Source organism: Heterodontus francisci, chromosome 17 (assembly GCF_036365525.1).
Source record: "Heterodontus francisci isolate sHetFra1 chromosome 17, sHetFra1.hap1, whole genome shotgun sequence".
NCBI classification, from domain to species: Eukaryota; Metazoa; Chordata; class Chondrichthyes; order Heterodontiformes; family Heterodontidae; genus Heterodontus; species Heterodontus francisci.
In genome coordinates, this window is record NC_090387.1 from 47,222,808 (window position 1) to 47,250,393 (window position 27,586).

At 40.8% G+C, this 27,586-nt stretch overlaps 1 protein-coding gene across 1 annotated transcript in view; it reads right to left on the reverse strand.

The window, feature by feature from the left end:
* Positions 1-27,586, reverse strand: part of itfg1 (integrin alpha FG-GAP repeat containing 1) — a 296,337-nt gene that overhangs the window by 136,701 nt on the left and 132,050 nt on the right. Inside the window, exons 7-10 of the mRNA XM_068049376.1 lie at positions 26,527-26,585; positions 22,739-22,829; positions 8,577-8,671; positions 1,594-1,757 (exon numbers count right to left, since the gene is read on the reverse strand). Coding sequence (XP_067905477.1) covers positions 1,594-1,757; positions 8,577-8,671; positions 22,739-22,829; positions 26,527-26,585 — 409 coding nt within the window. The remainder of the gene's footprint in view (positions 1-1,593; positions 1,758-8,576; positions 8,672-22,738; positions 22,830-26,526; positions 26,586-27,586) is intronic.

Sequence of the window (27,586 nt, forward strand, 5' to 3'; positions counted from 1 at the left end):
AAACTTGGCAGATGGAGTTCAATGTGGGGAAGTGTGAGGTCATCCACTTTGGTAGGAAGAATAAAAAGGCAGATTATTTAGATGGAGAAAGACTACAAAATACTGCAGTACAGAGGGATCTGGGTCTTCTTGTACATGAAACACAAAATGTTAGCATGCAGGTGCAGCAAGTAATTAGGAAGGCAAATGGAATTTTGGCTTTATTGTTAGGGGGTTAGAGTTTAAAAATAGGGAAGTCTTGTTACTACTGTACAGGGTGTTGGTGAAGCCACACCTGGAGTACTGCGTACAGTTTTGGTCCCTGTATTTAAGGAAGCATATACTAGCATTGGAGACAGTTCTGAAAAGGTTCACGAGGCTGATTCCTGGGATGTAGGGGTTTTCTTATCAAGAATGGCTAAACAGGTTAGGCCTTTATTCACTGGAGTTTAGAAGAATGAGAGGTGATCTTATTGAAACATATAAGATTTTAAGGGGGCTTGAAAGGGTGGATGTTGAGAATATGTTTCCACTGGTGGGGGGAATCTGGAACTAGGGGACATAGTTACAGAATAAGAGGGCACACATTTAAAACTGAGATGCAAATGAATTTCTTCTCTCAGAGGGTGGTGAATCTCTTGAATTCTCTACGTTAGAGAGTTGTGGAGGCTAGGTCACTAAATATATTGGAGGAGGTAGATAGATTTTTGAAATCTCGGGGAGTCGAGGGGTATGTGGAGCAGGCCCGGAAGAGGAGTTGAGGACTGGGACAAATCATGGTTCAGCCATGATCTTATTGAATGGCGGGGCAGGCTTGAGGGGCTGAATGGCCTACTCCTGCTCCTATTTCTTATGTTCTTATGTTTATCATAGACAGAGAAATGTCATTCTGTATTGATCTGCTATTATTGCAGAGTACATTTCCAGTTATTGCACACATGCCAACTTTCAATATTTCTCACTGAGAACACTGTTTTGGGGGCTTGCTTAATGAATTAAGTCAGCATTGACTGGACCCCTCTTTCCCCAGTCACATTCCATCCAACGTCACAGGACAAATCAAAACGCTGGAAAATGAACTGAAAAATGTTAAACATCGAAAGTTCCTGAGGGCTCGTATGCCAGAGCTCACAAGATATATGTTTTGTACCATCAGAGCTTAGATCTCCCTTGTAACTTTTTTTTAAACCCACCAATGCAAAAATTGTACTTTTGTATTCTTTAGTGGAGGTTTATCTACCACTGCACTTCAATGCTAACTACTACTTTTTGCAAGTCAGATGTGATGCTACTGCGTTTTTCAGTTTTCACAGGAAGTAAAACAAATTACAGAATGCAATGTCAGTGCCCTAATAAGTATCCTGAAATGCAATAAGGAAGCTTATCACGCCATCTTGAAGCAGTGCCTTTCTACGTGTATTTAGGCTGAATCTTCAGCTTGTACATTGTTGAGTTGCCAGCATTTTTTTAGGGCTGGGTTAGGTTCTCTGAGTTTTAAAGGTAGGCATGATTTTTAGCACAAGCACTATATATTTTAAAATTGCACAGAAATATAATTCAGAAATTTTTTGCAACCACCCTTAATATGACTATATAAAAGAAAAAGTAGCCTACCTGCCTGAAATATTCTTCAGTATTGCCAATGCATCAGGGAAGCCATCCATGTTGTAGTCCCCTAAGTGAATTGTGATTGGAAAAGGCAACAGTGGTGTTGGTTCTTGTGAAATAAATCCCCAAATGGTACCACCATTCTTCAGATTTGATAAAATGGGTATCCACTGTTAATGTGAAACGTAAGAGTTTTAGGAAAAGGAAAAGACCATCCAGTCCAAACAAGCCTGTCCCATTTAAAAGATTAACCTTTTCACATCATATTCCTAATCCATTTTCTCTGTAGAAATGCATCAATTTTCTTTGAAATTCATTCATAAACATTCTTGCAATATGCAGCACCAAAAATAATTGTGCACCACTGAGCTTCTAAACTGTGCAACACATTGAAGATTTGAGATTTATCCTGGACCATATATAAAAATAAATCTTGAGTACGTAACAGGAGTCCAATTAAGATTAGAATGTTGAAGATGGATTACATGGCAACAAGTTATCATTTTCAGAAAGAAATCTTGAATAAAGATGCAGACTGTCATGCTAGGCCCCCACCTGCCAAAAATGAGGCACATTAATTTTGACATGAACGTTGATTTTAAACTGTTACTGGAGTGAAGAAAGGACTTGTTAAACAGATCAGCTGTGGCTGGAAAAGACATTTGCATATTAACAGACAGTGATTGGAAGGACAAACCCATTCCCTGATACATTCAACCCATAATGGACCTTGATCACCAGGTATTGTGTGTAAGAGGAGCATTCCAGAGACTGCTAAGGTGATACAATCCAAGACGTGGTCAGACCAGTTAGTCATATGACTAACCTGCTTGGCAACCTGGGCTTATCTGAATTGTACAAACAAACAGTTTGAACTGAGACTGTCTGTTTGCTCCTGGACTGAGATCTCTCCTGTCTGCTCCCATCTCTTTCTCACAAGCCTCTGAATCCACTGAAGATACATGAACCCCAAGACAGAAAAGTCTCCTACAGCGAACCAGGTTTAAGAATAATACTGGGCCCCAACGAAAAGCAAGATCTACCTACAATCAAGGACTCTACAGAAGTACTGTAACAACTCTTCAGATATTGCCTCAAACTTTTCCACTTTATTTTTCTTCTGCTCTTTTCTGTCTCTATTTGCATGCATGTATTGCATATGCATACTGGCGTAGGCGCGTTGTATATTCCTAGGCGTCAACTGAATTAGAGTCTAAGTTCAAGTTTAATAAATTTCAACTTTTCTTCTTTAAACCTAAGAAAACCAGTTTGTGCTGGTTTCTTTGCCCTATAATTGGAAAGCGATGAACAAGAATTCACCAAAGGGGAGCTAAAAACAGTGTGTTTAAAATTAAACCCTGTTATGGTAAGACCAGGTGAAGGCTGAGAGGGACTCCTAGACACCTCTCTCATCTGGTCGTAACACTTACTAAGATCCTGTACTGGTCTGAAATATTTCTTTAAGAAGTTTGTTCTTGAATACTGTAAAACCCCAGCGATAACGATTTAGTTCTCCCCATTCAGTTATTCTACAACTCATCAGAATGACACTTCTGTTACTGTAACTACTACCCAACTGGACTGAGTCAGCGTACAGGCATTTCCATATTTAGCTCATAAGCAGTAATGCGTGTTTAATCAGATGAAGGAAGGTCAGCACTTCTAAACTTGAAGCATCAAATTTCTATCTGTATACACCATGACACTTTTATTCTATCTTAACCACAGTCAGTGCCAGGATCAGTCTTTTTGCAAAGAATAGATATTTAAACAATTTTTAGGTTTACAACCTGAAAAAAACCCAAAGTATTATGTACTTTCTTATCTTTTTCTTTGGCCTCCTTATCTCGAGAGACAATGGGTAAGCGCCTGGAGGTGGTCAGTGGTGTGTGGAGCAGCGCCTGGAGTGGCTATAAAGGCCAATTCTAGAGTGACAGGCTCTTGCACAGGTGCTGGAGAAAAATTTGTTTGTCGGGGTTGTTACACAGTTGGCTCTCCCCTTGCACCTCTGTCTTTTTTCCTGCCAACTGCTAAGTCTCTTCGACTCGCCACACTTTAGCCCCGCCTTTATGGCTGCCCGCCAGCTCTGGCGAACACTGGCCACTGACTCCCACGACTTGTGATCAATGTCACAGGACTTCATGTCACGTTTGTAGACGTCTTTAAAGCGGAGACATGGACGGCCGGTGGGTCTGATACCAGTGGTGAGCTCGCTGTACAATGTGTCTTTGGGGATCCTGCCATCTTCCATGCGGCTCACATGGCCAAGCCATCTCAAGCGCCGCTGACTCAGTAGTGTGTATAAGCTGGGGATGTTGGCCGCCTCGAGGACTTCTGTGTTGGAGATACGGTCCTGCCACCTGATGCCAAGTATTCTCCGGAGGCAGCGAAGATGGAATGAATTGAGATGTCGCTCTTGGCTGACATACGTTGTCCAGGCCTCGTTGTCATACAGCAAGGTACTGAGGACACAGGCTTGATACACTCGGACTTTTGTATTCCGTGTCAGTGTGCCATTTTCCCACACTCTCTTGGCCAGTCTGGACATAGCAGTGGAAGCCTTTCCCATGCGCTTGTTGATTTCTGCATCTAGAGACAGGTTACTGGTGATAGTTGAGCCTAGGTAGGTGAACTCTTGAACCACTTCCAGAGCGTGGTCACCAATATTGATGGATGGAGCATTTCTGACATCCTGCCCCATGATGTTCGTTTTCTTGAGGCTGATGGTTAGGCCAAATTCATTGCAGGCAGCCGCAAACCTGTCGATGAGACTCTGCAGACACTCTTCAGTGTGAGATGTTAAAGCGGCATCGTCAGCAAAGAGGAGTTCCCTGATGAGGACTTTCCGTACTTTGGACTTCGCTCTTAGACGGGCAAGGTTGAACAACCTGCCCCCTGATCTTGTGTGGAGGAAAATTCCTTCTTCAGAGGATTTGAACGCATGTGAAAGCAGCAGGGAGAAGAAAATCCCAAAAAGTGTGGATGCGAGAACACAGCCCTGTTTCACGCCACTCAGGATAGGAAAGGGGTCTGATGAGGAGCCACCATGTTGAATTGTGCCTTTCATATTGTCATGGAATGAGCTGATGATACTTAGTAGCTTTCTTATAAGTATCAATAATCATGTCACACTAAGTTGTGGTGCCATGTTAGAAATAATCTGAGTTGTGGGGAACTAGAAAATTAGGAGGAGAAAAGAATATTGTTGCGGAGAAGTTGATGGTGGAAGTGAACGAGTCCTGAAGTTGTAGTGTGGATTGAGTGTGAGGGGCTGATGGAAGGTTAGGAGGAAAAGAGTAGGAAGGTTAAGGGTTGCAGAGTATTGAGAACCATAGAGGTTTACCACAGAGGATGAGGCCATTCATCCCATCTCTCGCCATGCTGGTTCTTTACTAGATCAACTCAAAACTGCAATACATGTTTTTAAGAGTTCTTACTAAGTCAGCTACATACATGAGATAAACTACCATTTACAGTTGAATTACTAACCAGAGTGTAAGAGATAATAACCAAGGATGAGCTGGTACATTGAGCCCTACATCCCATCAATGCGAGACATCCTCTCAGCTGTCAATTTCAACGTCAATTTTTAACGTTATCCTCCACAGTAGAAACACAAATTATATCCTAGGTAGGGAGTTCCAGGAAATTGACCCAGTGACAATGAAGAAATGGGGCGATAAATTTCCATGTGCTGCTGCCCATGTCCTTCTAAGCAACAGAGGTCACGAGTCTGGAAGATGCTGTTGAAGGTGCCTGGATTGATTGCTGCAGTGCATCTTGTAGAGTGTACACACTGAAGCCACGGTGCACTAGTGACAGAGGGAGTGGATGTTTCAGGTGGTGGATGCAGTGCCAATCAAGCAGGCTGCTTTTTCCTTGAAGGCATTGAACTGCCTGAACGTTGTTGGTGCTGCAGCCATCGAGGAAAGTGGAGAGTATTCCATCATACTCCTAACATGTGCCTTGTGGATGGTGGATAGACTTTGGGGAACCAGGAGGTAAGTTACTTGCTGCAGAATATCCAGCTTCTGATCTCTTCTTGCAGTCACAGTATTTATGCAGCTGATCCAGTTAAGCTTCTGGCTAATGGTGACCCCTCGGATATCGGTGGGGTATTCAATGAATGTAAGGCTATTGAGTGCCAAGGGAAGGTGGTTGCATTCTCACTTGCTTGAGATTGTCTTTGCCTGGCACTTGTGTGGCACAAATGTTACTTGCCACTTATTTGCCCAAGCCTGAATGTTGCCCAAGCCTGAATGTTGCCCAGGCCTTGCTGCATGTGGGTACAGACTGCTTCATTATCTGACAAGTTGCAATTGGAACTGAACACTGTGCAACTATCAGCAAACATCCCCACTTATGACCTTATGATGAAGCAGCTGAAGATGGTTGGGCCTAGGACACTGCCCAGAGGAACTCATGCTGTGAGATCCTGGGGCTGAAATGATTGGCCTTCAACAACCACAATCATCATCTTTGTGATGGGTATGGCTCCACCCAGGGAGTTCTTTCCCCTGCCGTGCCACATTTCCATTGATCAATTTTACTACGGCTCCTTGATGCCACAATCATCAAATGCTGCCTTGATGTCAAGAGCAGTTACTCTCACCTCTGGAATTCAACTCTTTTGTTCATGTTTGGACCAAGGTTGTAATGAGGTCTGGAGCTACGTGTTCCTGGCGGAGCATTGGTGAGCAGCTTATTGCTGAGTAAGTGCCACTTGATAGCTCAGTCGACAATACCTTCCACCACTTTGCTGGTGATTGCGAATAGGCTGATGGGTCAGTAATTAACCAGATTGGATTTGTCCTGATTTTGGTGGATCGGACATACTTAAGCAATTTTCCACTTTGTCAGGTAATGTCAATGTTGTATTGGAACAGCTTGGCTAAAGGAGCAGCTAGTTCTGGGGACAAGTCTTCAGCACTACAGCCAGGATGTTCTTGAAGCTCATGTTGGGACCCGAGGAGGAGGCAGAAATGGATCATCCACTCAGCACTTCTTACTGAAGATGGTTGCAATTTTTTTTGCACTCAGGTGCTGGGCTCTGCCATAATTCAGTGAGGAAATGTGCATGTAACCTTCTCCTCTCTTCAGTTGTTTAATTGTCTACCACCATTCATGCCTGGATGTGGCAAGACTACAGAGCTTTGACCAGATCTATTGGTTGTGGGATCGATTAGCTTTGATATTGGCATGCTGCTTCCACTATTTAGCATGCATGTAGTCCTGTCATGTAGCTTAACTGAAAATGAGGTGCCAACCCCAGTGATGTGTGGTGCTGCTCCTGGCACGCTTGTCTAGATGCCTCATTGAACCAGCGTTGGCCCCTTGGCTTAATGGCACTGGTAGTGTGAGCAATAGGCCACACCATGAGCTAACAGATTGCAGTGGAATACAATTCTGCTGCTTCTGATGGCCTACAATGCCTCATGTTTGCCCAGTTTTGAGCTGCTACATCTGTTCTGAGTCTATCCCTTTTAGCACAGTGGTAGTTGCACACATGATGGAGGGTGTCCTCAGTGTGAAGCTAGGACGTTGTCTCCAAACAGACAGTGCAATAGTCAATTCTACCAACACTGATATGGATAGATGCATTTGCAATAGGTAGATTGGCGAGGAAGAGGTCAAGCAGCATTTCCCCTCATCTTGGTTCACTTACCACATGCTGCAAGCCCAGTCTGGTACAGTCCTTCGGCGACTTGGCCAACTCAGTCATTAATGCTGCTACTGAGCCATTTTTGGCACTGAGCATTAAAGTCCACCACCCAGAGTATGTTCTGTACCCTTGCTACCCTCACTGCTCCTTCTAAGTGGTGTTCAACATGGCAGAGCACTGATCCATCAAATGAAAGAAAGTAGTAAATGGTTATCTGCAGGGCGTTTTCTTGCTCATGTTTGATCTGATGTCATGAGGTCTGCAATCAATGTCGAGGACTCCCAGGGCCACTTTCTCCCAACTGTATACCTGTGTTGCCACCATCGGTGACAGCGATGGAGGAGTCTAGAATATTAGCTGAAAAGTATGATTCTGTATGAGTGCATCATGCTGTTGCTTGACTAGTCTGTGGATAGCTTTCCCAATTTTGTCAAGTCCCCAGATGTTAGTGATATGGATTTTGCAGGGTTGACCAGGCTGGTTATGTTTTGGCCATGTTTGGTGCCTGGGTCGACGCTGGGCAATCTGTCCAGTTTTATTCTTAATAGGCTTTGCTGTAGCAGTCCGGTAAAACTGAGTGCTTGTTAGGCAATTTTAGGGAGTCTGGAGTCACATATAGGCTAGTTCTGGTAAGGATGGCAGATTTCCTTCCCTAAAGGACATGAGCGAATGGGTTTTTATGATAATCCAGTAGTTTCATGGTCACCATTACTGATTTAGTTAATTAACTGAACTTCAATTCCCAGCTCGCACGGCGTGATTTGAACTCATATCTCTGGATCATTAGTCCAGGCCTCTGGATTACTAGTCTAGTGACATAGCCACTAAGCTACTCTACATACTAGCATATCCAAGAAGTCAAATGTCTGTTTTAGGCTCATGCCAAGGCCACCTTTAAAATTGGCGTTGGGTATGTTTTTGATTCTGTTTGGGAGCTGGAGGTTGGCCCCCTAAATTGGGCCTCTGTGTCCTCGTTGATAATCTTTAAAGCTCGAATAATTTCATAATTCTAATGAATATTACAGCATTGAAGCTGCAATGCCCGATAGTTTCTCTTTAATTATACTCTTCTGCGTTTTCAGATTAGAGCTAAAAAATATCACTCAATTTGTGTATTGTGACAAGGATCTGTATTTTCTCCTCAGGGTATGGATTGTTCATATGTTCGTATAAGGACATAAATACAAGATCAGCAAAGAATAAAAGATTATGATCCTTGAATGATTTCCAACTCCTATCTACACAAGAGGAAAACGTTATTGTGAGGAAATATAGCACTGCAGCTTCAAAATATCAAGTGTCATAAATGCACGGAGTTAGATCATACCTGTTCAGATCCTGGCATGTTCCGATAAATTACACTTTCGTGGCAGTCTTCATCTGCACAGACAGGCAGTAAATGTTCCTGTTGCCCATCGCCATCTGACAGGGAAAATAAAATCAACTTGAAGTGTGTAGGATGAAACTTTAACTTAGTGATTATGAAGACAAATTTACATTAGAATAATCTTTTTAAAAAAAAGTAGTCATAGCATAGTAAAGTCTTAATGTCAATCTCAAGTTATTCAATGCCAGAACTAGGTTAGATAGAATCAGAATAGTTACAGCACAGAAGGAGTCCAATTGGCTCATCGTGCCTGTGCTAGCTCAGAGAGCAACTCAGCAGGTCCCACTCTCCTAGCCTTTCCCCGTAGCCTTGTACATTATCTCTCTTCAGGTAATTATCCAATTCTCTTTTGAAAGCCATGACTGAATCTAACTCCACCACACACTCAGGCAGTGCATTCCAGATCCTAACCACTCGCTGAGTAAAAAAGTTCTTCATGTCACCTTTGGCTCTTTTGGCAATTACCTTAAATTTTCGACCCTTCCGTCAATGGAAACAGTTTCTCGCTATCTACTCTGTACAGACTTACGATTTTGAGCACCTCTATCAAATCTCGCACAAAATGTAGGTAACTGTAAAATATTAATTAGGGCCAGAGAGGTTTCCTGGACTAGTTTCTACCACCTAATTGGGTTGGAGAGGAACTATCCTGGATTCCCCTGCCAATCTGCCTTTACTTCTTTGCCTCTCCTCGGAGATTACATGGTTTACTGCTAGGGTGCAGAATGTATATATTGTGATGCACAAGGCATAGTTTTGAGAGACAGGCTGGATGGACTAGTGGGTGTTTTCCTGTCTGTCACTGCTCATATGTTAGTCCTAAAATCTGTTCTGTTCTGACAACAATGGTGACTGTCATGACTACCAACATTTTTATAGCAACTTAAGTCCTCTGGTTCTCAACCCTTCTGCCAATGGAAATGATGCCTTCATTCAGCAGCAGCCTGCTTACATATCTGTTTTTCAGCCACTATAATAAACCTGAGGGAAGCTACTGGGCAACAAGGGCTATCCACTGACTACCTGGCTCATGTCCTTGGTGCATAGAGTACAAGAGCAAGGAAGTTATGTTGAACTTGTATAAGACACTAGTTAAGCCTCAGCTGGAGTACTGCGTCCAGTTCTGGACGCCAAATTTTAAAAAAATAAGGGCATTGGAGAGAGTACAGAAAAGATTCACGAGAATGGTTCCAGGGATGAGGAAGTTCAGTTATGAAGATAGATTGGAGAAGTTAGGACTGTTTTCCTTGGAGAAGAGAAGGCTGAGAGGTGATTTGATAGAGGTATTCAAAATCATGAGGGGTCTGGCCAGAGTAGGTGGAGAGAAACTGTTCCCACTCGTGAAAGGATCGAGAACGAGAGGGCACAGATTTGAAGTATTTGGTAAGAGAAGCAAAACTGACATGAGGAGAAACTTTTTCGCGCAGTGAGTAGTTAAGGTCTGGAATGCGCTGCCTGAAAACGTGATGGGGGCAGGTTCAACTAAAGCATTCAAAAGGGAATTAGACAGTTGTATGAAAAGGAAGAATGTGCAGGGTTACTAGAAGGCAGAGGAACGGAACTGAGGGAATTGATCTTTCAGAGAACCACTGAGGACACGATGGGCCAAATGGCCTCCTTCGGCACTGTAACAATTCTGTGATTCTGTAACCCGAGCACATGTTGGCAGCATGCAAATAATGAGAACCAAACTGCCACATGAAATATCACACAGACAATGCTTAGTTCGGACAATACTTTTGTTGCCTGGTCCACTCTGGAGGAGCCCTGCAGTATTTTCTAAAGGGAGTCTCACAGTGCATCATGGTCCCTTGCATTCTGCACATCCTTGCCATCATGAGGCCACAGCCTTTACCATCAGGTATACAATGAGCAGCTGAAGAAGAGAAGCAAGAGGAAGAAGGAGAAGAAGCAAGAGTAAGATAGAGGTGGAGGAGGAGAAGGGAGAAGGCAATAAACACATCCCCTTGTTGGCCAGGCTGTCTGTGATTGGCTCATCTGACTATGGTACCTGTGAATGCAATCTTAATTCTCCATTCAACAACAGACCCACAACTTACCTTCCCTCTGTTAAGGGCAATCAGAGCGTCCTCTTGGCCATAATGCTGAAATAAAACCACCACAAAACAAATATTCCAAACCAACATAATCAAACAGACCATTCAATATTGTATAGAAAAGTTAACTTGCTATCCTTGTGCATTTCCTTAGTGCCTGTATTCCATGTGCCTTTGCCTGTCCTAGTGCTCCTACTTTGTGCTACCCCAGTGGCTGCGGCAGGGCTGGTGGAAGACTGATGACTTTCAGTGGGGGAAGACTGCAGATGGCCTTGCAGGACAACCTTGAGCAGCTCTATCTCTGAAGATCCGCTGTGGACTGCACCCCCTTGGTATGGATAGCAGTAGTCAGTTGGCTGGCTGACAGGCAAGCAAGGGGACTGGTGGAGTCGCAGTGGTCGGAAGACAAATGCTGTCAACTTGAGAGAGGACAGCAAGTTTATGGCTCTACAGAACCACTGCCAGTACCATGGGGCGGTGCCTCAGCAATTGTAGCAATCTGTTGGAGAACAGATTGCTGAAGTACTACAAGTCCCTTTGAACACCGATATTCACAGCTATAATGGCAGCAGTCTGAGCTTCCACTGCAGCACCTGGAGGTTGGGGGGCTTCTGTTTGTGCTGTATTGGACGCTGAGACATTGGACATCAGATGTTGCATCACGGTTGGTCTGTAAGTGTGCTAATGGAGTTGGCCACCACTTACACGCCGGAAAGGATGGGCTCCAAGCTCCGTGCAAAGTCCTGTGCCTTTGGTGCCCAATTCCTCCATGCTCCTTGACAGTGACTGCAAGCTTTCTGGCATTTCTGAGAATGCACCAAGCATTTCAGTGTACATACCCATCAGCCTTTTCCTGTAGGTTGCTGCATCACAGTTCTCATCTGAGTCCTCTGCAGCAGAGCTTGTGTGCTGCTTCGTCTTCCAACAAGGTGACACCTGCGTTACCCTTGTCCGGTTTCCTGGCTGCAGGCCACTTGCGCCTGGAATGTCACTGCATGTAGATCCTACCTCTAAACTATCCTTTAAAGTATACACAGTGTCAAGTATGAGCTGGTGGCTGTAAGTGTGAAAGTGAGTGACAATGTTGCTTCTGCACTTGTCTTCCTGCTCTTCCACCTCCTTATCTTCCCCCACTCTTTGGTCAGGGTGCAGTTCTTGGTTATCTGAAAGCAGAAAGGCGCAAGGGTAGGGTTGTGGTGAGAAGCAAAAGCTGAATGCTTACACTATCTGCAACCTATATATCAGAAGCGATTGTGCGATGAGGGTGAAATGGTATGTGAGGAGGATGATTACATAAGAGCATACCATCATCTTCAATGATTACAGTGCCTGCGCTGGCCACATCCTCAGTCATGGCCACTCCAATGATGGCAAGCAGCATCTCCTCCACGGGTGTAAGGACAAGCAGATGCACCTGGCCCCTGCTGGTTACCTACTACTGCCTCTGATAATGCGCCAACTTGTCCTGCAAGACAGTGGGAAATGTGTCAATGAATGTGGTGCAATGTATTTGGGTGATATAGCTGCCATGGTTCAGCAGCTGACAGTATGTGTGCAGGCTGTGACATCAGAGTGTGAGACCTGCAGTGGTGCTGTGTGAGAGGGTGAGGAGAGGCATATGAATGTTAGGTTTGAGTCATGATTGGTAGGGATTGTTGGTAGGTGAGTAATGGGGGTCTGGTGCATTGAGCAGTGTGTGAGGTTAGTGGGACAGTGGTGGGATATGGCATTTGCAGATGCATTTATTGACCTCATACATGTGATCAAAGATCATTGAACCTCTTCTAGCACTGTATCCAGGCCCTCACAGCGACATTCCTGCTATCAACTGTCACAGCTATCTATTCCCAATTCCTTGAGAGTTTGTCTTGAGTGACTCCTGCCGATACATGACATCTCTCCTCCTCTGCACCTCCTCAACCAAGACTTCTGGTGTAACATTGGAAATTCTTGGAGCCCGCTCTGCCATGTTGTGCCATCAGTGTCGTTCTTGTTAACACTCTCTTAAACCAGTTCCAGCCAGAATGCACTGCCCTTTAAGAGGTGGTGAACTTTAAGTGGTGCTAACCTCTCATGATTGTGCCTCCTGTTCAGGAGTGCAGCCACTCAAAAGCATGCTTAGCACTGGATGCACTCAGCAATCATTTAAATTAGCAGGTAGCACAAAGTTTGCGTGCTGCCTGCATTGGAAGCAATGGGTGTGGGTCAATCGCACAGCCTTATCAAATTTTATGGCTAAGCGGTCCTAGTTCATTAGAGTGCTTTTCAATGTGGCTGCTGGAAAAAAATATATAGGTGTATGCATATGTCAGCACATACAAGATCATAGTATTTGGTGCATGCAACTAAGGATTTATGGTTATGAGCGTAACATCATTTCGCCAGCTTTTGGACAATAAAGGTCTGCTCCAGAAGGTTAGGAACATGAGGTCAGCTGAGAAAGGTAAAGGAAGATAAACCCTAGAGAACATCTATTGTCACAGGTGCATAATCAAGTACATTTTGAAAATCTACATAAACCATATTCACTGCATTTCGTTTATGAAGCAGTTGTTCTTCAAAAAGTTCATAGACAAACTTGATCTGCGTTTCAATAATCCATACTGACTGGCTCTGATTAATTTGTATTTTGGCCAAGTGCTTAGAAATGTAATCTGTATTACACATTTTGGCAGTTTAACAACAACTGAAAAAAACACAAATTGGCTCCTAATTTACTGGCTCCTCCCAGCCTCATTCTTTTTGTAAATGGAATTGCTTTTGCCACACTATAGTTCTCTGGAACAATTTTCTTTCCAGTTGTAGTGTGTACGTATTGTAAATGCTCAGTGACAATATTTTATGAGGACTCTGTCATGCCATTAAGTACTGTGCTGTCTTATTGGAATGAAATGTAAAAATATCGGACAAAATTACATATTTACACAAAACTGGAAATGACAATCAGTGATTATGTAAATTTGTTAATTGTTGTTTTATGACTAATTGGATTCCTGTGGCACTGCTCTGGGTTCTTGAGCACAGTTGTAAGGTATAGCTGCTATCTTGATACGTCCCTTTAAGGCCACTTCTCAGGTGCTACCACCTAAAGCCTTGACATCTATTTCAAAATATGTTACAAAGTAGAAATATTTGAAACTACTTTACTTACACAGAACCTGTAAATGAAAAGGCTATTTTTACCAAAATGAATTGGCCCTGGAGCAATATTATGCACTCAACCTGAACTGAATGAATTTAGAATTAAATCTAATCAAAATAAAGTTAATTGAATTGAAGTGAATATCTTTAATGAAGATTTTTACAGAATATCCTCATCATCACAACAATATTTTCAAACTGGAACAGTTATAAATTGTTGTGGGAAAATCTAACCACTCTCAAGTCCACGGGATTAAATCAAGTAAAAACTTTATTCAAGCATATGCAAGGAAGAAGATCTCAGTTATCCCAAGAGTCTTTTCTCTTTTCCCTTGCCAAATAAAGCGAGTGCTTTCACAGCTTTTCATCCATTTTAATATGGCTATCAAAACTTAAAAATATCATGCACGGCCAAGCCACTGAGGGTTAGTAAATCTTTAAGTTCAGTGACACACACAGTGCTAACACAGACAGACAAGGAAATCACAGGACACTAATATAATACACAAACAGAAACTTATGCACACACAAGTTTCTTCCTTTTACCATCTTTTCCAACAGCATTTTAATTTAGTGTAGTGCTTCCAACTTAATTCCGGACAACCCTTCTCTGACTCCTGTCTAAGTCTGTTCAGGACAGTTCCTAAAATGGTAAAACAACCCCAAATTATTTACTGCCGACCTGCTTAGATCCTTCATCTTTGCTGATGACTGCTGTGCACCGCACACCCACTTTCTTGACCTTGGTTAATTTTTCCTTCAAGTCCTGCTTATCTTTTTTGAGCCCTTTTGTTGATTTACTCAATTTCATGTGCCCATGACACAGAGCTACAATTCCCTTTTCTGTTTTATCCTTTGTTTGTTTTCAAGATTCCTTTACTAGAACTTGAGAATTGCTGAAAATAGAGAGATGTTGTCTTAGCTTTTCGTCTTGCACTCATCAGGACAATACGCAAGAATAACCACTGTAAGGGAAAACAACAACTTATACTGTATGAGAAGAGAGAGCTGATTGGTTGGCAAGTGAACTCTGATTGGTAAAGGCATTGCCATGGAGAATGCACCAGTTTACGGTGGCTGACAGTTAACAGCCAAGATCTGTTTGAAATTTAAACCAGGCAGCTTGACTCTGATTGGTCAAGGCATTGCCCTGAGGAATGAACCAGCAAATGGCTGTCACTTATTTTGTTCAGCTGAAACAGGCACAATGTGTACATGTTATTTCTGTCTGCAAAGAACAGGGCTCTGTGTATTAATGTATGTAGCTTCCAGTACACACAAATGCACCACACTGCAAGCCCTACTGACAAACCTAAATTAGTTGTCAGCATAATTCTTAGCACACTCCAGATTATTTAACAAATGTTGTCCAACTGCGGAATCACATCTAATGTTGGACACTGTGTTTTGCAAGCACGGGCTGGTTGGGTATGGCCTGTACCTTGCCCGTTACGAACAGTGGAAGAGACATGTTGTTTGATACGATTATTCCTTTATTAGCTCTTGCATCAGTCACATCTGACTTCCAATTCGCATTAGTTATGATTCTATTTCATTCATGAGCCCCAGAGAAACTTTATAGTCCAGTATTCATAATATCTTTAAAACAGAATTCAAACTTTTCCATTTGATTCCAGACATTACCATAGTTTGTTTGTTCTTTATCTTAGATGGCATTTTAGTTTCTTAAAAGTAACTTGCTAAATTACACTGGACTTTTTGCATCTCAAAATTATCCCAAATTCAAATAACAGTGTTGCTGGAGTGACAGGTTTTGTTGATGTTCCATTGATTTCTTCCCAAAAGAAACGTATTTCTCGATATTCATTGAAATCACCTAGACTGCTTGTTTTTTTAAAATTTGATTATCCCGTTAAACCTCAAAATATCTCCATCAGGGAAGACAGCATTTTAGATTAAACTTCAATTGTTTCCAAAATTTTAACATTTTTGTAAGAGGTTGCTAACCCAAGGATATTTTGATATAACCAGGCTGATTCAAGTCCAATTCACAGCAATCATATAAAATTCAAAACTGCCATTTTTATATGAGCGAACCTTATATCTGGAATTAAAGACTCCCTCGTACCATGAGACGATAACGTGGCAGTTCATTGTGGTCACTAATGAAACTCCAGTTTTCCCAACTTAACAGGTCAGTTAACCTTAATAATTTAAGCTTGATTCAGACCAATGCTTTATTAACTGCATTATAATACGTAACACTTGGTTTGAAAAGGTAAAGTTTGTCATTTTTCATGTTCTTTCTTCAGGCGCCAGTTCAAAGAAAGAATGAAACTATCAAAAAGGAACCAAACTGAAGAAAAGTTATTTAACATTCTTGCAACAAAAGACTCAACACCAGCCTTTCAAGCAAACTCCAAACAGACAGAATTTCTCCAACACCTCCTTTATTTATCCTTTTTCCCCCTTAAACCAATCTCCAATTCCTAATCTATGTTACTTAAAAAAAAAGTCAGATGGACATGTCTTTAATTTAAACTGCAAAAATGCAATAGCAGATTTTAAAGCAATGTGGTTTAAAAGTTCAAATTGGATTTCTGCCAGGCAACTTCATGCCTTCAAGACTGAAGTTTATCTTTTACAAGATTGTTCATTGCCTTTTCACAGTTGCAAAACCAACTTTTAAAATAATAAAACATTTCATCAGCATCTTGAATTTAAAATGTAATTCCATTTTTATACCCTGTTTCTGGGTGCACAATCTTGAATTGAAATGAAATCACTCAACAATCACTTTCATACTTTTTAATTCCAAAGAACTTAGAAATATTGATTTCTGTAATGGGTTATGAATTCAAAGTACCAAAAATCTGCATTAAATTCCCAGTCCCAAGCCCAAGGAACACACACACAGGTTCAACTAGTTCACACCCAAAACATGACTCAAGGTTCCCACAAAAATATACCTGTACAAGAATAAAATAAGTAACATGCTCATACTTTTAACATTTAAGCCAGACCACAAAGGGTTAATGACAATTAGCTCGACAGAACACAAGCTACACAGACAAAGGCATTAATTCGTGGTAGCTTCCAACATTCATTCAGACTTGAACAAAGACACAGTAACTTGCTTTTACTCACTTTAAATTTCACTAAAATTGTTGTCCCTCTTTCCTTAACCGGATACCTCTCACTTTCCCACTCCGGCTCTTGCCCTAACACTTGTAACCAGTCTGCCTTCCTGGGTTAGCCTAGCTAATTCAGACTTTCCCAGCCGACAGACACATGGTAAGATAGCAATTGCATAATATAATTATTCCCTTTGTCAGTTCTTTCTACCATTCGTTATGCTTCTCTGGGTCCACGAGGGATCCCGACCTTCCTTGATCATTTTATCTAAGGCCTTCTTGTTTTGGCTCCCAAAAATTCAGTGAGTGACTCTTCAGGACCCCACTCTGGATCCTTATTTGCCATGGATGATGTTTTATAGTCTGACTATTGCTACACGTGCTTTGATTTTTTTTAAAAAAGAGGTGTGTGCCTTTAAGACTGAGAAAATGATTTCTCTGCTGAACTGAGTGGGGCACTTGCAAGGCAATCTGTTTTTCCAAGCCACCCAAGCAGAGAGAAATGACTGTCTAGTTTCTCTTTTGTAAGAAAAGCTCAGTTTTTGGCTGGAATCTGTTCTGGAGACCAGAGAAAGAGAACGCTCTCTGAAAGAAATCAAAAGACCAGTTTGCTACTAGAAGGTGTAGGAAGACAGCCCAGAAACTCTTTACCTTGAAAAATAATGTCTGTATCAAGGGAAATTCTAATTTCTTCATGAAGTTACAAGAATCTAGAAGGAGTTGCAAATCGAAGGCATGGAAGCTAAAACCCTTGTTGCTGTTTATGCCTGGAGAGAGAGAAAAGACCCAGGAAGAGAAGTTGCAACACTCTGTGGAGAATCACTGCTTTGGAGAAATGCTCCTTTGATAAGAAGCCTGAATTGCTGAAGGTAGTCTCCATTCTCTGAAAACCTCTACCTCAAGTGTGAGTCCTGTTGCATTGTTGTACTTTTTGGAAACTCCTGAAATCTCAAGTAAGTTTCTACTGTTGGACTGCTACTTTAAACTTTAAATAGACCTGTTGCTGAAAGATCTGTGCGACGCCTGCTGCAGACGAACTGCCTTAAACACCTATCCATCACAGATGGTTCATTAATTTCATTGGAAACTTCGAGTGGCGTCTGACTATTCAATTCTGGGACACTTCACTGATCCAGAAATATTCTACCAGAAGTTACAACCCAGTTATTTTATTATTCCTAATGAACAGTTCTAACTTAACCAATCTTTGAAAACCAGTTAACTGTTGGCTTTTGAATGTATGTGTGTGCATGAGGATTAGGAAGAATAAGAAGTTATAAAATATGTTCATACATATATATTTATCTCATTATCGTTTAAAATTGGTTTATTAATAAATAGTTAATTTGTTGCTGTTTAAACAAATCTGGTTTGGTGTGCTTTATTCTGGGGAATAAATATGGTGTTTAATTTAGCTAATTTCCAGTAGGTGGAAAACTTTTTTGATATGCTATGACCTGTGGAGTAGTGGGACTGAATTAACAGTGCATTACTCCTGCTTTGGTCGTAATACTGTCATTACTATTTGTGTGGGCACAGACTCAATATACTATTATCGTTCCTACGTGGGAAACGGACCCCTTGTTTCCTCTCCGATCATTCTCATTTCTTTTCTGTGGAAACGGACCCCTCGTTTTCTCTACGGCCATTCGTTACTTCACCTTGTTTACCCCAAGAACGATATTACCTCCTCGTTTAACCGAGGAACTGGGATCCTGTCACCGCACCGTCTTTAGATACTCCACTTGTAGACCTGTTTTTTGGTTCAGATCCTCAAACTGGTCCGCAGGTTCCTGTCCCGAATGCTGACCTCACTATCTAATGGGTTGTAAAGTAAATATATTCGCCTGTTCTTTGATGCTGACGTTCGATCTGGCACTGGCAACTGAGCTTTGAGGATCCTGCTGACTATGACAAACTGTTGTGGGAAAATCTAACCACTCTCGAGTCCAGGGGATTAAAACAAGTAAAGACTTTATTCAAACATATGCAAGGGAGATGATCTGTTACCCCTTCTCAAAGATGCAGAGTTTGCAACACACATTTATAGGTCATGACTGTCATTAATCACACTACCCCCGGATTGTTCAGGCCCGGCAGATATTTCCTGCTATCTCAGCCTCCAACCTTGAGTCTGTTACTTTCTATGGTACATTGTTGTCTGTCTGGCCTCCAGTTCTCCTTATCGCTCTCCTTTATGTGGCAAGGACTAACATGTTTACACAGGTAACAGCTGAACTGAACATTCCCAGAGCAGTGGTCAAGTATCCCATCATCCAAAGGGTCCATCACAATTACAGCATTTTTCTAAGATTATTAATGCATTCTGATGATAACTCTTACTAACGCGATCTCTAATGTTGACCCTTTGGCCCCACTTCAAAACAAAGATCTTCTGAAAGTGCTACATTACAGTGTCCTGGATAAACAGTTTTAGAACAACTGATGTTTTTCTTACAAGAGAACGAACTTTTTGAAGACATTCCTGCTCACTTTTCAAATGGGTTTGTGTGCTTACTCATTCAGGTCACTAGGGTTGCCAAGCGATTTTTCTCTCAGAATTATGGGTAAACAGTTGGGCACACAGTTCTGGTGTCAAGCCTATTCCCAGGAAATTAGTTTTGCTAATTAAATGAAAATAATGCCTTCGGGACAAGCATTGCAGATGAACAGAGACTCTCAGTGAGGCCAATAATTAGCATGAAAAAGATGTCTTGCTTAAATGGCCTAAATAAGCAAGCACAGTAGCAGAAATATCTCATGGCAGCAAGAAAACACATACATCTACTTAATGTTATATCTGTGCTCCTTATTTTTGTGTCTAAGAGTACATGGCATTTTCTTGCAGAATCTCTACCTCAGTAAAGCCAGAAATCCTCTCCCAGATCCAAAAAGTAACTTTTCGTAAATATTGCAGTTGGCTAAACAAAATGGGAGTAAAAACTCACTAGCAGTTTGAATTGACTAACCTAGGTACTTAACTACTTACAACCAAGGTCTTTTTTAAATAACACTGGTACAGCACACCTCCTGACTGTTCATGCCCAGGAATGTGGCTGAATTTTAGAATAGGCCAATCCAGTGCAGAGGACACTGAAAATAACAGTGGGGCCCTGAAACAGGCGCAGAATTCTCATTTGTATATAGATATTAGGCATCCACCGATTTCAGGACAACTGAAATCGGGGCGGCACAGTGGCGCAGTGGTTAGCACCGCAGCCTCACAGCTCCAGCGACCCGGGTTCAATTCTGGGTACTGCCTGTGTGGAGTTTGCAAGTTCTCCCTGTGTCTGCGTGGGTTTCCTCCGGGTGCTCCGGTTTCCTCCCACATGCCAAAGACTTGCAGGTTGATAGGTTAATTGGCCATTATAAATTGCCCCTAGTACAGGTAGGTGGTAGGGAAATATAGGGACAGGTAGGGATGTGGTAGGAATATGGGATTAGTGTAGGATTAGTATAAATGGGTGGTTGATGGTCGGCACAGACTTGGTGGGCCGAAGGGCCTGTTTCAGTGCTGTATCTCTAAAACTAAAACTAAAACTGAACTGCTCCCGATTCAAAATGTATTCGACCCATTTTCAGCATAAATCAGGCAATTGAGAGCCCCACCCAAAATGTAAAGGTTTTTCACCCAAGTTTATAGGGTAAAATGGGCATCTGTAATGGAAGCTAACACTCAAATGGTAAATTTATCCAATTACTTTTCTCAGTTCTTCGAAAATACCAATTCGTTGCACCTATCATTTACTGGTATACTATACCCTATTTTAAAATAAAATTGCTTTGCAAGCAACCATATAATACATGAAGGTAATATTGCTGGACAGTGGTTAGCACCGCAGCCTCACAGCTCCAGCGACCCGGGTTCAATTCTGGGTACTGCCTGTGTGGAGTTTGCAAGTTCTCCCTGGGTTCCCTCCGGGTGCTCCGGTTTCCTCCCACATGCCAAAGACTTGCAGGTTGATAGGTAAATTGGCCATTAGCAATTGCCCCTAGTATAGGTAGGTGGTAGGGAAATATAGGGACAGGTGGGGGTGTGGTAGGAATATGGAATTAGTGTAGGATTAGTATAAATGGGTGGTTGATGGTCGGCACAGACTCGGTGGGCCGAAGGGCCTGTTTCAGTGCTGTATCTATAAAACTAAAACTTTCTACATGCTATCCTTCCAATGTCAATTTCACGAGTGACTTAAAATTATATTTTTAACTTCCTCATGACAGCTCATCTCATTTGGGGTCAAATATGACACCAACATTGTCAACAGTCTGGTTCAGCCTCAGACAGTTGCCTCCTTCATCAACTGTTTTCAATAATCTAAAATTAATTTTAATTTTCCAGATGATGCCTTTTAAATTCCAAGTTGATTGAGGGATAATTGAATTATATCTATGTTAAAGGTTTTTAATAGAGACAGCTATGAAATTATTAAATGTGAGTGTAAGCCAGCATGTGACCCAGCATAATAATAAGCATAACTCTTACTGTAGGCTACGAACTGAGGAAAATACAAGAGAGCTGATGATGGACAAAGACCCAACTATCCACCAGAACAGAAAAGCGCATTCAGATATAGTTAGTAGAGCTTGGAACTGTTGGTTAGGTAATGAGGAGGCTCAAGAGACATTATAGAAGACATGATGAGACAATAAGTGGCACTTAACTTAGAAGTGTAAAATGCCAAAATTGTTGGCTGAATCAGAATGTACACTGTATACAGTCTACTAAAAAGATAAATATTACTGTTATGATTGACCGCTCAAGACAAAGCCCCCAATCAAAATATATGATTCTGAATGCGGTGGGAGCAATGCATGTCAAATCAGTCCTGCCACTCCACAGATCGCCTAACATATCACTTTAAACTTTCCAAATTAAAGAAATCCACAGCCGAGTTGAACTATTAACCCCCAAATGAGGCTAAACAAACCAGGTGTCTTTATATCAACAAATTAACTGATTAAAACTAAATTCTTAAAAACTACTACGTTATAAACAACATTTAAAATAGAAAACATAAGTGTCCTTGCAGATTTAGGCTCCTGCCGAGGTGGAATCTTCCAATGTGGAACAGTCCAAGGTTGCTTGAAGTCCTCACAGCCGTCTGATGGGGAAAAAAATAAGGTTCTTCAACGGTAGAGCAGTCCGCAGCATAGTTCTGCAGTTGAAGTGATGCTCTTCTTCCAGCAATGAATTCAGTAATCAACAACTTGCAGACACGTCAATGAATCAATTTGGCTTTAGAATTTTGAGGGGTGAAAAAGTGATCAGTCTAAAATTCACCTTCCTTCAGTTTAAATTATCAGAGAACTCTGTTAGGTTCATGCTGGTCCAGCTGTCTGTGTGTCTGTTAACTGTGTCTCAAGAGTGAGTCTTTTCAGCTAGTTTCAGAAGTCAATCAACAACAACGTATATTAAACCTCAGTCTCTGAATGGCTGTATCCTACCGCAACGAGAATGCATTCTTAGACTCACAGTTGCTGGAACTTGTTACCTTAAAAGCAGTACTAATCCTTTTCCAGCCTTAAAGGCATATCGCATCCTTCCCAGAAAAGAAAAACTACAGGATCATAACACTGTTTATTTTACAAAACTAAAAAGCAGACAAGTTTGTGTAGTTTAGCAGAACATTTTGGAGGCAAAGAGTAGTTTATTCTAATTATTTGCTGTTACAACAAAATCAGAGAAGGACTTCTGTTCTCATCTGGAAAGCAAACTTGCTCCTATTTTTCTGCACTTAGGATTCAATAAACATGTGCTAAATAACTACATTTTTGAACAAAGAGCAGATAAAGGTCTATCAAATCTTACCAAAATCAGCAAAAGCCGACTGTCCAATTTTCTTGGCATTTGGAGGTTTTTTCGTTTCATATGGGGCAGGGGCTTTTGAGAAATTTCCATCCTGTTGGGAGTAAGTTTATGGACACATGATTACAAAGAAATTTCTCCCTGGTGCAGATCGCACTATTGTAGCAGTAGTCTCTGTACTGTTAGTATGCTGCTTTATCTTTATTTTTAAATAAATATTATTTTTTGTAAATCAACAAATGACAGATTGCTTAATGTTTTATATATTAATCCAGTACGTATAATTTTAAAACATGTTGCAGTATCAGCTTGGCTCACTTGCTAACACTCTCATCTGTGTTGTAAACCTGTGGGTACAAGTTTCACTAGGTTGACTGTTCAGCACAGTATTGACGGAATGCTATTCTGAAAAAAGGTGCCAACTTTTGAATGAAATATTAAACCAGGGTTCTATCTTCCTATTAAATGGATGAAAAGGATCCTACAGCACGAATCAAAGAAGAGCAGGAGCTCCTCTGGTGCTCTGGATAACATTCTTCCCTTCAACCGACACCACTAAAACAGATTATCCAGTCTTCATTATCTGCTGTTTGTGGGACCTTGCAGAGCACTAATGGGCTGCCACATTTTCCTACATCACAACAGCTCTTCAAAAAAATCTTATTAGTTGTAAAGTACATTGGCATATCTTGAATGCATGATGAGCTGCTATAAACACGCAAGTTCTTTCTTCGAACATAGCTCATTCTTCACTTGCAAGTAAGATTCATAAAGAGGAAATCATGAAACATTATTCAATTAAGTTTTTTAAACCTTTTAATAACCCGGAAAGCCTTATACAATCTTCCAAACTACATGTAAAAAGTCTTCATTTTGAATTTACACCTCAGTACTTTTTGGGAGCAGGTAGCAGAAGTAACTTAAAAAAATTTCATGACGTGGGCCTCACTGGCAAGGCCCACATTTATTGCCCAACTCCATTTGTCCTGGAGAAGGTGGTGGTGGGTTTTTATTTGAAAAACCGGAGTGTAACAATGCTGTTCGGTTGAGAGTTCAAGCATTTTGACCCAGCAACAAAGCCCAAGTCAGGAGGCTGTGTGACTTGAAGAACTTGCAGGTTATGTTCCTGTGCATGCCAATGTCCTTTTAGGTGGTGGATGTTGCAGGTTTGGAAGTGCTTCTGAAGCAAACTTGTCGAATTGCAGCACTGCATCCTCTCGATAGTACACTGCAGTCATGGTATACTGATAGTGGATGTTTAAGCTGGCAGGTGAGCTGCAGTTCAAGCAGAGTACTTTGTCCTAGATAGTGCTTATTTCTGGAATGTTGTTGAAGTTTCACCCATGCAGGCAAATGAAGAGTATTCCATTTTGACATGTGCCTTTCTGATGGAGGAAAGGCTTTGTGGAGTCAGGTGGTGACCCACTCACTGCAGAATACCCAGCCACTGATTGTTCTTTTAGCCATAACATTAATGTGGCTGGCCCAGTTTAGTTCCTGGTGAATGGTAATCCCCAGAATGATGATGCTTGGGACCTGCGATGGCAATGCCATTCAATGTAATGAATGAATATGAAGTGGTAGGCACACCAAAATGATAAAGCACAAATTACTCAGCAGGTCTGGCAGCACCTGTAGAGAGAGTTAACATTTCAGATGATGAATGTGGGGGCTAGTGGGGTAGAAGATGAGAGTGAAGGGGACCCTAGTGTGAGCTTCTTCCAGTTCTGAAGGTCATTGGCCTCAAAAATTAACTCTGCTTTTCTCTCTTTGCTGCTTGACCTGCTGAGTATTTCTAGCATTTTTTGTTTTTATCTCAGATTTCCAGCATTCCCAATATTTTGTCGAATTGTGTGTTTTGGATATGATCAAAGAATGAGGAAGATCATTCTAAAGGTAGACAATGTAACATGTTTCTGCGCAAGCTCATCCTCCATACACAAATGAATCATACCAGAATCGTTTAACAACAGAAGCTGGAACTTTGAGCATAATTTACAAGATTGAAGCTATAAAATCTTGCCACAAAATTATGGAATTTTACAACACATCACCCTTGTGCTGGTTCTCTGAAAGAGTTAATAAACACTTTTATTATCATGCACTTTCTCCAAATTCTATTATATTTTTTCAAATATTTATTCATTTAATTTTTAAATTCTGCTTCCTCCACTGTTTCTGGTAGGGCAATCTCTATCCTAACAAGCATTTTCAGAAAAAAAGTCCTAATCTCTCCTCTTCTTAAATTTATTTCCTTGAGGTACTGACTCACGACTAGTGGAAATACATTTTTATACTTTACCCTTCAGGACTCTTCATTATTTCAAACACCTCTATCAGATCGTCTCTTAACTTTTTTCATTTTAATGAAAAATCCAATTTCTGTGGCCTTTCCTCGTAATTGATGGCTCTCAATTCTGGCATCATCTCAAGGAATCTCTTCAGCACCCTCTGTATGGCCTTGATATTTTTCATATGGTAAGCTACCCAAAAATGGACAAAATTGTAACTGTGATCTAACTAATGATGTGTCTAGGTTTAGCATTAGCTTTTCACTTCTATACTCTATCCCTATTTATGAAACTAAGGATCTCAAATGTTTTAACAGTTTTATCAATTTGTTCTCTCACTTTTAAAGTTTTGTACATTTGAACCCTTAAGTTTCTCTTCTCATTTTAAAGCTTTACTATTTAGTTTATTTGCCCTTTCACTATTCTTTGCTGCCATCTTAATATAACTCAAGAGATATTATGTGCACGATTGCCAATACTGTTTTGCTGGGGCATAAAACCACTGCAAAATGACATGTAACAACATGACAGAAGGACAATGAACCTAAATTGCATAGTGAATTTAAATTTATAGTAACAGTATTTAGTTTACTCTGCCCAAAATATGGCACAGATAAAATTTTCTTCAGTTGTCCAGATCTCTGCAGCATGATCCGTATAACCTTGGTTGAGTACGACATCATGATGAATGATATTACTATGAATCTGTTAGTGTTGATAATACTTCGTAAATCAATTAGGACATCAGGATCTATTGCAATACCAAGTGATAACATTGCACAAATTGCTACATTATGATGGTTCAATACTAGTAAACTTTAGGGCAGTTTAAAAATATAATAATTGTAATTGTACTTATTACAGATGGAGATGATACAAGTCAATATCCACATTTCCTGCCATTCCTTATCAAGAAATCTGCTTGAATTTCCTTTTCATTGATGTCAGTTTTGTAGTGTTCTCTGAATATATTTTAATAAAAAATTTCTAAGCTGATAACACACTTTTTAATCATCTCTCATTTAGAGGGAAATGTAATAGGTTTAGGCATGTCTAATTAAGGAATAATGGACTTCACAAAAAACAATAACTATGAAGATGATGAAATATGTTTACAATTCAAACGGGAGGGGGATTAAACTTGGAAGATCACCCATATTGAAAAATCACTTCAACAGATTATATTCGAAAAGATTAATGCACAGCAGTTGGCCTAATATCAGAAAGAGTTATAGTGTTGCTTGAATTTTTAAAAAATATTCTTAAGGTGAGTAAGGTTAATGCTGTGGGATGGAACACTTCCCCATTTCAGGGTCCCAGAGTCAGCAAACACGCCAAGGCAGATATAGCATAATTAGAAGCAAAGTAATGCACTCTCCACCTTGCCCAATAAGGTGCACGGAGTCCAGCCTTATAATGTCACCTTAATCCATCAGTATCACATTTTTCATTGCCCAACTACTCCTATTACTAAGAAAGTCAAAAGGAATTATGGAATACCTTGTTTTCCCAGATTTCAAAGTGAATTCCATCAGGCTCTCTGGTGGTAAGAAATAAGTCTGGAAAAAGTTTAAACACATGATTACATAAATAATAATTCCAGTCTTTTATGTAAATGCTTAAACTGGTTTTAACAGTATATGTGTCTTTAAAATACAACTCTTGCATTTACTCAGCCAGTTGAAACCATACCAAATGCATATTGCCACAGAGAAAGCAGGACAAACTTGCATTTATACAGCACCTTTTATGTCCTTAGGATTCCCAAAATGTTTAACAGCCAACAAATTACTTTCGACATATTTTGACTCCTGTTTTGTTGGCAAACATGGTGGTCAATTCATGCACAAGCTTCTCAGAAACAGCAATGAGATTATGACCAGTTAATGTTTTTTATGAAATCAGTTTTCTGAGGGATAAATGTTGGCCAGCACACAGAGAATTTCTCTGCTCTTTGAATAGTAGCACATGATCTTTCTTGTCTACCTTTTTTGAAGGCAGACAGGTTCTTGGCTTAACGTCTCATTTGGAAAATGGAACTTCTGGCAGTGCAGTAGTCCCTCAGTACTGCAATGAAATGTCAATTTAATTATGTTCTCATATCCTAGAGTGTGGCTTGAACCCATGACCTTTAGACTCATTAGTCAGACTGTTACCACTGGGCCAAGGTTTACACCTGCAAAGATACACTGAAGAATGTCATGACAGTTTGTATTAATTAATCATAAAAATACATAAGTGAGCAGCTTTCAGTAGTACTTTTTGGTACAATATGCTATTCATTAAATGTAATATGGAAAATTGCTAAATCAGTGGCTTGCACCATCCCAATCCAGACAGTGCACAGCTGATGGGAATGTCAGTGCTGTCATTCAGATACAAAGCAATGAATCTCAAAGTGGCTGTATGTTTCTTTAGGTTAACTGTGTATACAAATAGATTATGCATACATTCAAACATTCCTGCGAGAAGATAAAAATTTGGGTTTTTAAATTGATCGTTTTCTGACGTAATTTTTCAATCTGTATCATGAAAGTGGACACAAAGCATGTCTCACTGA